The following is a 13,790-nucleotide window of genomic DNA, read 5'->3' on the forward strand; positions in this document are numbered from 1 at the left end:
CCAGGGACACTGAGGGCTCTTTAGTCTCTACTTTCAGCCAATGTAGATATCCTACTGCTCTGGAAGGTGTTGTTACACAGCATACTCCAGCAACTGAATGGTTAAAAGGGAAACTGAGGCAGGCAGTCCTAGAAAACTTCTCTGACTTTCCGTTATCACCCCATTCAGGCCAATGGAAACCTATAGTTTGATGTTTTGTTTTTGCTTTTTATTCTTCCTCTCTCTATCACATACATGAATGCAAACACAATTATACACACGCATGTACATGTGTGCGCGCACGCACACACACACACATACAAGGCATAAAAGGGCCCCTTTGCAAAAGCATTCTTCTGGATCGGACTCGATGCTGCTTGGAGGGAGGGAAAGCAGAGCAGAAGAAAGGAAGGAGAGATGCAAGCCACCCTAGCTACTTTTCCTCCCCTTTAAGGCTGCCTGGTTACGGTCCTGGGAAAGAAAATCTCTGCATTCCTCCCCTTTAATTCGGTTTATTGTTAAAGCAAGGGAGCAGCTAATCCTCACAGACCTGTAGGAGCTGGAGTGGGAGTACCAGAGCCTGATTCCTTCTGAGTCCCTGGGTAAGCTGAACCTGCTTCCTTTCTGGGTTTTAGGAGGTTTCTCTGCTTAGTGGGAGGCATGTGGCCCTTAGAGAGTGGATTTGAAGAGCCACTTTTGCAAGCAACTTGGGTATTTATTTCAGCCGCAGTTCCAGTCTTGCCTGATTCTTGGGGTATCAAGGGTAAGTTGTAGCTGCCTTGGAAAATAAGTCTGAATGGGGGTCCGGGTGGGACCTCCGTGGGGAGCCATCTGGCCATCACTTCAGGGTTGGCTTGAGTAGGAACCTTTTGCCCTTCTGGGCAGGGAAAGGGAAGCAAAACATCTGTCTATGCCCCTCCTGCCGTGCCTGCTCTCAGGCTGCCTTCTAGGGACAATCCTCCCAGCTCTGTGCTGGGGAGGGGCCGTCCATCTGCAGGGTGTCAGGACCTCCAGCGTGCTTGCACCCCTGCCTCCTACTCAACCTTCATCTCTTAACCTCTCTGACCCCATCTGACAAATGGGGCAATGCCCATTCTGCCTACCTGCCTGGGTTGCTGTGAGAATTAGGAGAGCCAGTGGGCAAAAGGAGGTTGGTAAACAGCCTGTGGCTCTGCAAACCTAAGGAAGGTGGACCAGCCTCAGTCCCTCCTGGCAGGGTCCATGGACAGACTCCAGCTCCCCGTCCCTGGCTGTGTTAGGAAGCAGAACTTAGCCACAGTGGGCGTTGTCAGTCACAAGACCACTCCTTCACCTTCCCCAGAGGCGTGTCTATCTCCTTTCTGTCTTTAAACTTCTCTAGTTTAGTTCTCAGGTAAAGATGTTAAAAGGAGGTCTGGATTCACCACCACCCCCATCTACACTGTGGCCCCTTCTCTCCACGTAACTTTGACGCACAAACATTAACCCTGAGGCTCCCGGAGGCGGTGGCCAGGGCTCCGGCTGGTCTGGCTGCAGTGCGTGGCTGGCCAGCTGCTTGCTCTGAAGCTAGATAAACTGATCATGAGGAAAATCTCTGAGAAGGCTCAAGAGAGTCAAGCAGGTTCCATCTTGGGTAAGGACATAATCTTTCCTAGATCAGAGGCGGGAGACAGAGCCCGGCCCCTGGCAGTCCTACTGCCCCAAGCTTAAGCAGGGCCAAAGATGAGACTCGATAGCCCATAACACAAAGTGCTTAGTAATACTGATATGGGGATCACACTTTACAGTTTATAATGTGCTTTGAATTAATCATCTTTAGGACAAGCCCATCAGGCTGGTGGGGCCAATAGCATTTCTCGCTCAGTAGAGATGAGACCACTGAGACTCAAACGGGCTTGCCTGGGGTTGCAAAGCTGGATGCTGGCGGTGTCCATTTGATGACAGTAGCCTCTGAACCCAGCTCTTCTGACATAATCAGTGACCTTTCCACGATACTACAGATAGCTACGGAGGGGTGTGTGTATTAAGAGCACTTTTTAGAAAGATGGGGCAAAACTTTGGGAAAGAAGCCCGAGGTTAGAGTGAGAAAAGGTTTGAGCTGGAGCTGGGAGAGGCTGGGGCAATAGACGCCAGTCCCAGCCTCAACGCTGAGGAATCTGAGGGTTCCCAGGATCCGGCCTTTCCCGGATCATCCGAGCCATGTGTTCCAGGGGGAATCAGTTGGGTGGTGGGATTGCATGAAAGCAGCCAAAGGAGGAGTGGGGAGGTAAGTGAAATCCCGATGAGCCCCTCCAGGAGAGAGGCAACAGGTTCTGTGGTAGGGTGGCAAGGTGATCCCTGCTGGCATCTGGTGGACTGGGGCTCCCAGCCCAGCTCTGTCATTTACTATCTGTATGGTTTGGAGTGTTTTTCTTAACATTCTTACCCATCAGTCTCAGCTATGAAATGGGCTTAATGATACCTACCTTGAAAGGCTGCAGTGAGGTATTAAAGGAGACAATGCAAGTAAAGTGCCTAGCATCGTGCCCCACCCAGGTGATCAGTCCCTTGGCAGGGCAACCAGAGATATTCTAAGGCCTGGAGCAATTCTGGCCAGGACTGAAAAGAACCCCCTCCAAGAAGAGAGCGCCTCCCTCGCTCCCTCTCCCTCCTTCACACACGCACACGCGGCCAGAAATAAATTGCCACACAGAGTGCGTGCGTGCGAGTGACGGGGCCCAGCCGCAGCCTGCCGGCGCCCGCGGAGTGAATGAGCCGCAGCATGAATGAGAGGGGGAGCGGCTGAGCCCGCACACCGGCTGCGCCCGCGCTACAACTGCAGGTGCCGCCACGGTCGGCGTTGAGGGGCTGGGGCTGGGGCTGGGCGGCTGCCGGCGTGAAAGCAAGCCTGTGGGGGCCATGGGGCTGCGGGGGCTGTCCATGACTGTCAAGCCCGTGTCCTAGGAGGGAAGGCTGGTGACGCCGAGCTTCTGGCCACAGCCGTCCTGGGCTCAGCCTGTCCTTCTTTCTGCACCCCCTCCCCAGGCGGAGACCCCCGTCTCTCCTTCCGGGAGGCGCAGTAGAGTGCCTGGCTGGCCCGTTTCATAGCAATGAGCCCCACACGTGTGCAAAGCAGGCACTTCTTGCGTGGCAGTTAGGCTCAAACGCGCGTGTGGCAGATGCACAGTCAACATTATTACCCTTGAAAGCTCCTTAGAAAGGTGTCCCAGTGGAGACCAGCGTATTGCCCATGAAAAAACCCAGCACAGGCAATGTTCCCTACAGTGTTGCACCAGATCTCTGTTTTCTTGGTTGAGTACCAGATGAAGTAGTTGGTTTACATTTCAGGGCCACGATGTATGAAAATTTATATATTTTTAAACTCTTTAGAATCACAGTGAGATGAGATGCTCACACTGTGAGAGGCATGTGGGAGCTGAGACCGGCTGCAGGAAGAGCAGATTCCCATCTCCTGTTGTGTGCTCACCCCCATTTAAATTAGTTGTTTCCCTGTCTGTCTCTCCCAGTGCCCAGTATTTAATTCATGTGCCTATAATGTGGGCCCACTGCATAGCGCCTGAGAGGTTGCAGAACGCTTTCATGCCCATTGATGTATTGGGCCTCCACAGGAATGCAGAGAAATAGAGTAGGGATCATTATTCCCATTCAGCAGATGAGCAAACTGAGGCCTACCGTGGTTAGGGGTACATTAAGAATAAGTAGCACACCCTGCTCTCCCCAGTGACTTCTATGTGTTAACCTAAAGAACCAAATAAAGACCTAGAGAATGTTCTTCACTTCCTCCATAAGAGGCACACAGCAAACCTCAAGCACCGTGTGAATTCTGGCTTGTCACAGCAGCAGGAGGGATTTGGTTAAACCTAAATGTGGGTTTCAGCCTGAAATAAACTGTAGGAGGCAATTGAAAAACTCCCTTTCTCAGTGACTTTGTGAACAGAACCGCCGTGCAGAGTTGGCTTTTGAGATGCAGGACTAGTGCGAGGGCTGGGGATGGAGTCCATGTTCCCTGGAGGTTCTGCCCAGCCAGAAGTCTCCAGGAGCCTCTAGGCTCCAGGGTCTGGGCTCTGGCAAGCTGACCAGCCACTCGAGCTGCAGCCCATGAACTGGAAATGATTCTGACAGCCACACGGACCCAGCCAACGTGCCTGTGACACCCTGAGGAGAGCAGGACTGTGACTGATGGCAGCAGGCTGCTGGAAATTTCATATATTGCTCAAACAAATGGAGAATCCCAAAGTATCAGAATTGACCTAGTCCCTGCTTTCCAAAGTAAGCTCTGAGCAACCCACAACCCCCTGGATGCTAGTAGGTGTTACAAAAGGAAAGAGTTTCACCTTCTAGTGAATTTGGGGGTGCTAAGTTAAATAGCATTAAGCAGGTGTCTTTAATGGTCCTCAGAGCCTTTAATAAGCTAATGTGGATCATGATTCTCCAAGAAGGGGCAGCAAATCCACTTTGCTCACAGAGAGTCTCCTGGGACTAATACTTTAAAAAGCAAACTTCAGTGAACCTTAATCTAGTCCAGTCTCCTCTTTTCACTAAGGAGAGAGGGGAAGCCTGGAGATGTGCAGTGATCTGCCTGGAGCTGCCCAGTTCCTCAGTGCCAAGCCCAGACTGGACCCAGAACTTGAGTTCTTTCTAGTGTGCCTCTCAATCCAGAGGACGATGGAAATTTCAGTACTGGCCAGAGTCCAGGAAACTGTGGGGCCTGGGCGAGAAAATGTCCCAGCTTTAGCCTTTTCACTCCTTTGTAACCGAGTGATTTATATACTGCGTGACTCTGTGTCCCAGCCCAGAGGCAGAGAGCACATTCTTATTAAAGATGATCCGACTGATAACCTCCTTCCCAAGACCCAGAGGCCTTTCTGAGTCATGCTCCCAAGAAACGGGAAATCCTGGAAGCAGACCGTAAAGCAGCTTGAGGGCAGGCTGATTCCTTTGAGGTCAGTAAAAGAGCCACACATGGTCCCTCGGGAAGGCTCTGAAGCCTGCTCACCACACCCTAGAGTGATTCACACCTCCTTGCTCAGAAGCCTCAAGTGACCGCTCCAGTGAAGGCAGGGTGGCTCTTCCCGTAGGTAGAGTTGAGAGCCATTATCTGTGGGTTGAAGGCTGCAGAGGTGCTACTCAAAGATTCTCTCCTTCCCTGTCCCCATCTCCTCTGGTTCGTTCGTGTCCAGTTTAGGAACTCTACTGTGGCTTTGGGAAACACACACTGGATTGAATTGAATTGAATTGAGTTGAATTAAAAGATGGTACTCCCAAGACTCTGGGACATCTTATCAGGAGGGGTGACACTCTTAAGAAGTTAGCTCAGCTGATTCATTTAGTAAGCACCTCAGAGGAGAGTGTGAAGTGGCTATGACTCAAAATAGGAAATTTTTGATAAGGAGGCTATGTGGAGCAGGGTGAGCAGGAGTGAGGGTCCAGAGAGATGGTCCAGGGCAGTGTGGGGTTTTGAGGTGACCTGGCACCTTTCTGGGTATGGTGATGGCAATGAAGAGGCCACCGAAGATAAACCTCATCTGCCTTGGAGTTCTGTCTGGTGCTGGTGCTGCTCCTGTGACCCAGTGGGGTCTGGGATGGAGAGAAGGACAGTGACGCTCCGTGGAAGAAACCTGTGAGGGTGCCTGCCTCCTGGGCTCGTGGCCCAAGCGTCTCTCACCAGCACCTTATAAATAGCCAGACTAAATGACACCAGAATCACACAGCCTATCCCCAGAAGCTCAGAAAGGGCTACACTCAGAGGCAGTACCCACCCCAAGGCTGCCCTTTAGGAAGAATTTTTCCCTCTGTAGTCTCCTTTTCAGCTGTGAAATTTTCCAAGAGACCAGGAAGACCATCCAAAAAATATAACTGAGCACTAACTAGGAGCCAGGCGCTGCACTAGGCCTAAGGGAGACAGAGATAGATCAGGTCTTTGTCCATATGGAGTTACTTCCCAGTGAGGATACTGACTTCAAACAGGAGAATTTCAGATTGTCATATGTGTTGCAGAAGAATAGATCAGTCTCACATGATAGAGAGTAATTTGGGGTGGGGGACTGACTCCAGATAGAATGGTCATGGTGGGCCTCTTCAAGTATCCCAGGGAAGTTCTGCTGACCAAGAACTGAACCCACAGTCCACCCCAGGCCATGCACTGTCTGTCCCTGAAGCAATGATAACGGAAGAAGCCAAGACAATTCCACTCTCTGTGGCCATTCTGCCCGCTCCTGCTGCTGTGCTATAGGCAGAGCTTCACAGTGAGAACTTTAGAGAGGAGACTGCTACCCCCTTCCTCTCCCAGGGTGCAGGGCTTCTTGTTTCAATGCCCTTCTTATGTCCAACTCCTCTGCAAAGCCTCCCCTGATCACCACCACCCCTCACCCCCTGCCACGCCACCCAGGGCTCGCTTCCTCATTCACTCATTTAACAAATATGGGTTAGACCCTTAATAAGTGTGGAGCTCAGTACCAGGCACTAAGGATTCCAAGATGAGTAGCACATGGTCCCTGCCCTTGAAGCCCTCACAGTCTGGTGAAGGAAACCCACACATAAGTAGTCAACCTACAATTGGCCTCTGAACCACTTTGGCCCTGATGTAATGTGCCCATTCATTTGCCAGCTCCCATCAACTCGCCTGTCTTTTTAGTTGTTTATTTATATACCTATGCTTGATCTTTCCAACTGGATTGTGAGCACTTTCAAGGGTAGCTTCATATTATAGAAATGCCTGTATTTAGTCCAGTTAGGTACACAGGAGGTACTCAATAAATGCTTGTTGAATGAAGGTGTTACCTCCACAACTCAAACATGGTCCCATGAAGAAGGTCATTTCCTTTGCCAGGAGCCATTTTCGCAGAATATTCTTGAGGGTCTTGCCCTGTTGGGGAGTGAGGGTTCTGAGCCAGCCAGGAGTGCCAGCATCTACAGCGTCTCCTGAGCTATACACGTGAAATCAGCTCTAAATCCCAGAGGAGTCTACAGTGGCTGTTCTGGAGCTTTGAAACCCAGTGGAAGTCGTTTCCAGAAATAGAGTGAGAAGCAGGGAGTACTTTGGAAACAAAGGAGAGCAATATTGGAGCTTCAACCTTCCCAGAATTTGTTTTCTTGTCCTCTGAAAGGGGCTAGTTTGCAGAAGTCAAGAGAGGAGGGGGGAGTACCTTAACGGAAAGAAGCAGGATGCAGCAACAGAACACGGGCCCCTGTCTCAGAGCCCACTCTTAGCCCTCCACCACACAGGGCAGGGGACTTGAGATGCTCTGAGGTCAGGGAGAGGCGGGAATGAAGTGGGGTTTCAGATCTGGGCCCCTGAGATTTCCACGTTGCTCTGAGGATGGAACTACATTGTAAGGATTGAGCGTATGGGAGGAGGGGTGGGCGGGAAAGATGTTTTCTTAGAGCCTCGCTTAGGCTAAGAATACTATGTTTTTCAGCTATTTAAGAGAGATGGGAAAGAAAGAACAGTGAGTACAGATCTGCTAATGAGGTGGTGATGCCTCCTGGAGAGCAGGCAGTCATTCCAGGGGGCCTCCAGACGGGGGAGTGAGGAACGCCCAGCCTGAGCTAGAAAGAAGGCTCTTGACTGGCTCCTTACCTGGGAAAGTATCTTCTGCATTCCTGTTGTTTTATGGAGGAGGAGAGAGACAGAGAGAGAGGCACACAAACTGACACTATTGATTTTCTCCCTTTAACGTCCACCCCTTTGCCCTCATCCCCTCCATTCTTCAGGACTTCCCAGCTGCAGTGTGTCTACATAGTAAGAAGCATTTGGTTCAAGCCCAGATGTCAATCACTCTGATAAATGGAAATGGCTAGATTTGGGGCTAAGAATCTGCAGAATGGTATCTGGCTCAAGATAGCCTTCTATTCAAATATTTCATCTTCCCCAAAGCAGTCTTTACCAGTCAGGGTCCATTTGTCTCCACCTTATAGACTGTGCCCTCCAAGTCAAGGGTCAGCCCACCATTGCATTGCTGGGAAGTCCTCCTCTGGCCGGTGCCTGGGCCCTGGACTGCTGTGGTCCCTCTGGGTTGCCACCCTACGAACAGAGCACATCGACAAATGGGCCACCAGATCTCCATTCAGCTGTACCAAATGCTAAGGAATTCTTAACATTCTCACATGCATTTTTAATAATAATAGCCACCAATTATTATGTAACTAGGTTGCAAAATTACACACTATAGTAAAATGTACAAGAAAATATAGTTTCATTTCCTATAAAATCTTTCTCATGAACTCCCACCCACCCCACCCAGGCAGCAAAATGGGGAAATTTATATTTGAATTTGTCCATTATAACACCTCAATGTCTTCAGGTTTACTAAGGAGTCTCATTTAGCTGACCCAGTGTCTTTCAGGAAAACACACGTGCTTGAGATGGCCTTTCCTCCTCCCGCTCAATTTCAAGGTGGCATTTTATGTTATAAGGTGCTTACTTCACCTGCTTGTGGTATGGAGAAGGGGGCCTCAGACTGATTAGGGAGCTCGGAGCCCACAGTCTTCTGGGATCTCACCAGAGGCTCTCTAGTGGCCTCTGAGGTGTGATTGGTCCCATCTGGCCGATGAGGTGTCATGCTGACACTCTCCACGAAAGGCCCTAATCCCAGCCCTTTGCTTCCACTTGAGAAGCCCCAATTGCAGCCATCTCTTCTTCTGGACCCCAGGTGACAGGCCCTCAAGCAGCTCTCTATCCCCTCACCAGGGCCCTGGGCAGAGGTGAGCTGGTAAATGTTTAACGACTGGTTCTTAGAGGGTGGAGGAGGAGTGGAGGAGCAGCCATAATTGTAGCATTTGCCTGTTTCCATGGTGTAAATGCTCCCACCGTGGCGGCTTTCAAGTTACCAACATGAGGCCACTAAGCATGGAGCTGGGAAGAGACATGCACAGTCAGTTGTCGTGAGCTGGTACAAACTGGCTTCAGCCCCCACAGGCCCTCGGGAACTTCTGGAGTCCCTACAGGTCACGCGACACTATCTGACTCACCTCCTCCCTCCAAGTCCGCCCCATGATTACTTATGCCCTCAGATGTGGTTGTGATCAGAGTTCCACCTAGGTTTGTAGTCTCCCACCAGCAGGGTCCTGGGAAGCCCACCCATCCCATGGTGATGGAGAGTCACCCCCATTCCTGGATGGATGTTCTACTCCAAGAGGGTGAAAGCAAAGATGTGTGCTTCTGACAACTCCACCTTCTGCTCGCTATCTCCTTCCCGGGATCAACTAAGGCCAAAAGTATCAGTCTTTCCACATCTCTTCCTCTCTAGCAAGGACCTCACTGGGTCACATTCTTCTCATTCCCAGGGTCTCAAGCCGCATAGCCATGTCTTAATGGCAGAAGAGGTTTCCTTCTATACTATGGAACCTATTATATGACATGAGTCCTCCAGATGGGGATTACCAGGGATGAAAATACATTGATTTAATATCCCCAAAATATTATCTGTGTTACAACTATTTAATACGTGTGAGACAAGGTGCTAAGTCTCTATGCACACTATTTTATTTAACCATCACCATAATCATAAGGGGGCTTGTCCCCGTTTTACAGATGAGTTAATAAACTTAAAGAGGTTAATAACTTGCCTAAGGCCATTTAACTAGCAGAGGCAGAATTTGAACTCAGGTTGACCTCCAAACCTATGCTTTTCACCTAACGCTAAATTATGGAGGCACAAACTTTCTCTTTGTTCTGAGGCTGTTAGAAGTTCCCATGGATACTACAGGCATTTTTTTTTTTTTTAATGGGGAAGGAGTGGTATTGCCTAAGAGGGGCAGCCATTAGACATATTTTTCTACTTCTCTGTCGTGTCCAAGGAGCGTGGGGGAGAGGGTTTTGGCAGAAATGGTGTCTCACCCATCACTCCCAGACACTCAGTACCCCTGCCATCCAGCTATAGTAGGAGTAGCTAAGGCAGAGTACCCAAAGGAGCAGAGATTTTCTCCAACCCACCCAACCACACCTGGAGAACATGCTTCTCTCTAGTAAGGGCACCATCACCCCTGGATGCTCCTACCAGAAACATGACAGTCAGTCTAGACTCCTCTCACCCCACTGTAGGCACATCACCTGGTATTGTAGATAATTGGACCCCCAGAATATATCCTGGGTGCACCCACTTCTCTCCTTCACCACTACCGTGGTCCAAGCCTCCGTCAGCTCTCTCCTAGACTTCTGCATCCTACTTGTTTGCCATGTATCAGCTCTTGCCCCCTCTACTCCGTTCTCTGCAGAGCAACTAGAGTGAGCTCTTTAAAACATCAATGGTGTGATTTAACCCCCTTGCTAAAAATCCTTCAATGTTTTCCAGTCTCACTTAGAAGAAAATCCAGTATCTTTAAAGGGACCTATAAGGCCTTGTATGGTCTGTCCTCTGCCCGCCTCTCCCTGGCCACTCACCACCCCGGGCCATGCAGAGTTCACTCTCCTCAGTCACACTGTGCCTTTAGGCTCTTTTCCTCCCTTGGGCTTTTGCATTTTATTCCTTCTGCCAAAATACTCCTTCACACAACACTCTGTGCTTGGCTGGCTCCTTCACAAACTTCCCATCTCAACTTAAAGATGACCTGCTCAGAGAGGCCTCCCCTGACTTTCACCTAAAGAAGACCCTCCCTGCTTGTCCCTCTTACAAGCCCAGATTTTATCTTTCATGGTTTTCCCACACTTTGCTGCTGTATACATGTTAGTTTACTTGCTCGTTGCCTGTCTCCTCCAGCCTGCCAGCCCAGGAGGCAGGGCCGTCATCCACGTTGCCCATTGGTACGTATCCAGCACCTGGCACATCATAGGTGTGACTGTTGACTATGTATGGTAACTCCAGAACTCTGACATAAAGTTAGGACATGATTCAACTCAGATTTTAATGAATAACTACTTCCCAGCACTGTGCTCAGTGTTGTGGGAGTTACAGGGGAAACACAGCGCTCATTCTTCTGGCATTTGTTCATTTAACCCTAACAGGTAGGAGAGAGGCAGGAGGAGGAAAGACTAGGGGAGGTGGCAGAGCTGTGATAATAGAAAGGATGTTGGGCTGACTGCATGGTCTGAATAAACACCTTGGTGATCACCTGTAACATAGGAAACATCTCAGCTCAGCTCAGATCCCCTCAAGGTGGATATTCCCATGTTAATCTATACATGTACATGTTATTGCACTTAAGTACATATGTGCAAAGTGGAGCTTCCGCTACTAGACTCTAAACTCCTTGAGCACGTGGCAAGCACAAGGGGCAGGGAGTAGACATTCAGTACGTGTGTAGATATCCAGTAATTTAAAAAGCAAGTAGAGAGAATAGTCTTATTTTTGCCAGTTATCCAGGTTTTGCTCCTAATCCTTCCTTCTAGTTATTACATGAAGAATTGAGAATTTTAGATTCTTTGTACAACTAGTTCTCATGTTATTTGAAAAATTAACTGGTTGGACCCTCTCTTCTTTCCTTCTCTCCCTTCCTCAAACAAAGCATCCCCAGAAGCTTCAACTCTGGAGGCGATGGGTCGAAAGGAAGACGATGACTGCAGCTCCTGGAAGAAACAGACCACCAACATCCGGAAAACCTTTATCTTCATGGAAGTGCTGGGCTCGTGAGTCCTGGGGTGCAGACGGGGCGGCTGGGCTGCCCGCTGCGGGGAGTTGGAAGAGTTGTTCTGGGCCAGCATCAGCTGATAAACGGGGACTGGGCTGCTGTGACATCTTCTCAATAGATCTGAGGGACCTGGGAGGTAGAGTGGGGCCTTAGGGGGTAGAGTAGGGAAGGTCCCTTGGGGTAACACAGAGGATCATTTAATACACTAGAGCCCTCAGGGAATACTGGCCCCCCTAACCCCCGCAGTGACTCTCGCCCTACTTTCAGATCAGTGACAACCTATGAGTTCTTGCCCTGGTGGCAGGAAAGAAGAGTTCTGGAGCACTTCCGGAGATTCAGTGACCCTAGAACTTTCCTGGGCCTCCTCATCCAGCTTCCTCATTTCCCCTGGCAGTGAACAAGTCAACTCCACTCTCTGCTGTAGATGGAAGAGAAGGGGCTTCTAAGGCTCAGGGAGCTGATGGGTTATACACACCTGAATCAGCTCCCCCTGCCCCCACCATCCTCTCTGTTCCATGTTTAAGTGCCATGTTGGAAAACTAAAGTCACGCTGTAGCCCAAACTTCTATTAACCTCCAGGGTATCTGTGCCTGCCCCTTGATAACGATTACACGGCTCGAGGAGCAGAGATAGCTTGTCTGGAGCTGACTCTCCACTTAGTCCTGCCTCTCCTCCGGGAGGTCGCAGTCTCTGATGCAGGCTGGCAGCAGCTCTGGGCCACCAGCTCCCATCGCCTCAGAACCCCAGCTGGTCAGCTAATTAGCCTGGGCTAATTGGGCCCAGGGAAGTGAGGGGCAGTTAGCTGGCTGTCCATTCAAGCAAGCTTTCGCTTTAGCCAACTCTGGCTAAGTTTAGCTCCCTCTGCCTTGGCTGGGAGGCAATGACCTCAGGCGATGACGGCTGCCCCCACTCTCGCTGTAGACAGAGAGGAGCCAGGCGCAGCCCTGAGAGGAGGCCTCTGAGCCCTCCCTGAGCCCAAGTGTCGGGCTCTGCACACAGAAAGATCTCAGCGGTGGCGCTGGTCATCAGAGTGTTGGCCGGCCATCAAGGGCCTTTGCCAAGACGGGGGTGGCTAGAGAGGGGGTTTTTGGCAAGAGAAAGAGACAAGACTCATGAGTGAATCAGAAATGATCTGCTATGCATCCCAAAAATCAAGAAAAGGAAGCCCAGGTTGGCAAGAGCTTATTCACCGTGCTGAAGGACTATCAGAAGACAGACACATGCTGTCTCCATGGAGCTCAGTGAGGTCTGCCACAGCAGCTTCTAAACCCAGGGGTACATCAGAGGCACCTGGGAGCTTATCCCGCTGACTTTTAACTGTGAAAATGTTTAAGTAAAGAAAAGATGAAATAATAGTACAGTGAACACCAATATACCCACCACCTAAATTCAACAATTGTTAACATTTCACTAAATTTGTTTTCACACATATACATATGTCACTGAACAATTTGTAAACAGGTTGCAAATATCATGACGCATCACCTCTGAATCCTTCCATCTGCATCTCCTAAGAACAAAGGCATTTTCTTCCATATCCACAATATTATTGTTACACTCAAAAAAGTTAATAATAATTCCCTAATATTTTAGCCTAGGTAATTTTTGAAAAATACAGATTGCTGGTCCTAGACCTGCTACACTGGGATTTGGGGAGATAAGACCCAGCGGCCAGGAATCTCTATTTTAAGTGCCCCTGGTGGCTCTAACGGATTCAGCCCTGCACCGATCTGAGGGAAGCAGGAGGACAAGACGGGGGGCAAGTCACAGCTGATGCAGCATTTAGGGCTGAGCAAAAGCTGAAGAGAAGGCACCTCTGTGTGCTCAGGAGGGGGACAGGCAGCCCCAGGCAGCAGATCCCGTGGAGTTACCAAGGTGACGTGCTGTGGAAGGGGAGCAGATGGGCAGAGCAGACTCCCCTGATCAGGATGCACCAGAATTCCGGGCAAAGACCTCTTTTCTCTGGCCCTCAGCTCCTCTGGAACAACCCCCAGGGAGAATAGGCTTTTGCTAAATTGGCCCAGCCACCACCCACAGTTTCGGCACCCTAGGGCAGCTGTTGGGACACTGGGCAAAGCTAGTCCCCAGCAGGTAGGTCACCCAAGTCTCAGGCCTCCTCCTTTCTCTGCCCAGGAAGAGATTTCTCTCCTTGGATTCGCCCCCACCTCCCCCACCACCCAGGCTCCCAGCAAGAGTGGAGAACTACCCAGAGTAGGAAACGCAAACCAAATTCTGTTGCAACAAGCACTCCTGGCTCTGAAGGCTCT

General features: G+C 50.2%; 1 protein-coding gene across 1 annotated transcript in view; it reads left to right on the forward strand.

Annotated features, from left to right (window-relative positions):
• Window positions 1–539: 539 nt before the first annotated feature.
• The window catches only part of CAMK1G (calcium/calmodulin dependent protein kinase IG), a 29,562-nt gene continuing 16,311 nt past the window's right edge, over window positions 540–13,790 (forward strand). The window contains exons 1-2 of the mRNA XM_058538063.1: window positions 540–581; window positions 11,401–11,521. Of these exons, the coding sequence (XP_058394046.1) occupies window positions 11,430–11,521 (92 nt within the window). The 5' untranslated portion in view covers window positions 540–581; window positions 11,401–11,429. The remainder of the gene's footprint in view (window positions 582–11,400; window positions 11,522–13,790) is intronic.

Source organism: Diceros bicornis, chromosome 4 (genome assembly GCF_020826845.1).
Source record: "Diceros bicornis minor isolate mBicDic1 chromosome 4, mDicBic1.mat.cur, whole genome shotgun sequence".
Lineage (NCBI taxonomy): Eukaryota > Metazoa > Chordata > Mammalia > Perissodactyla > Rhinocerotidae > Diceros > Diceros bicornis.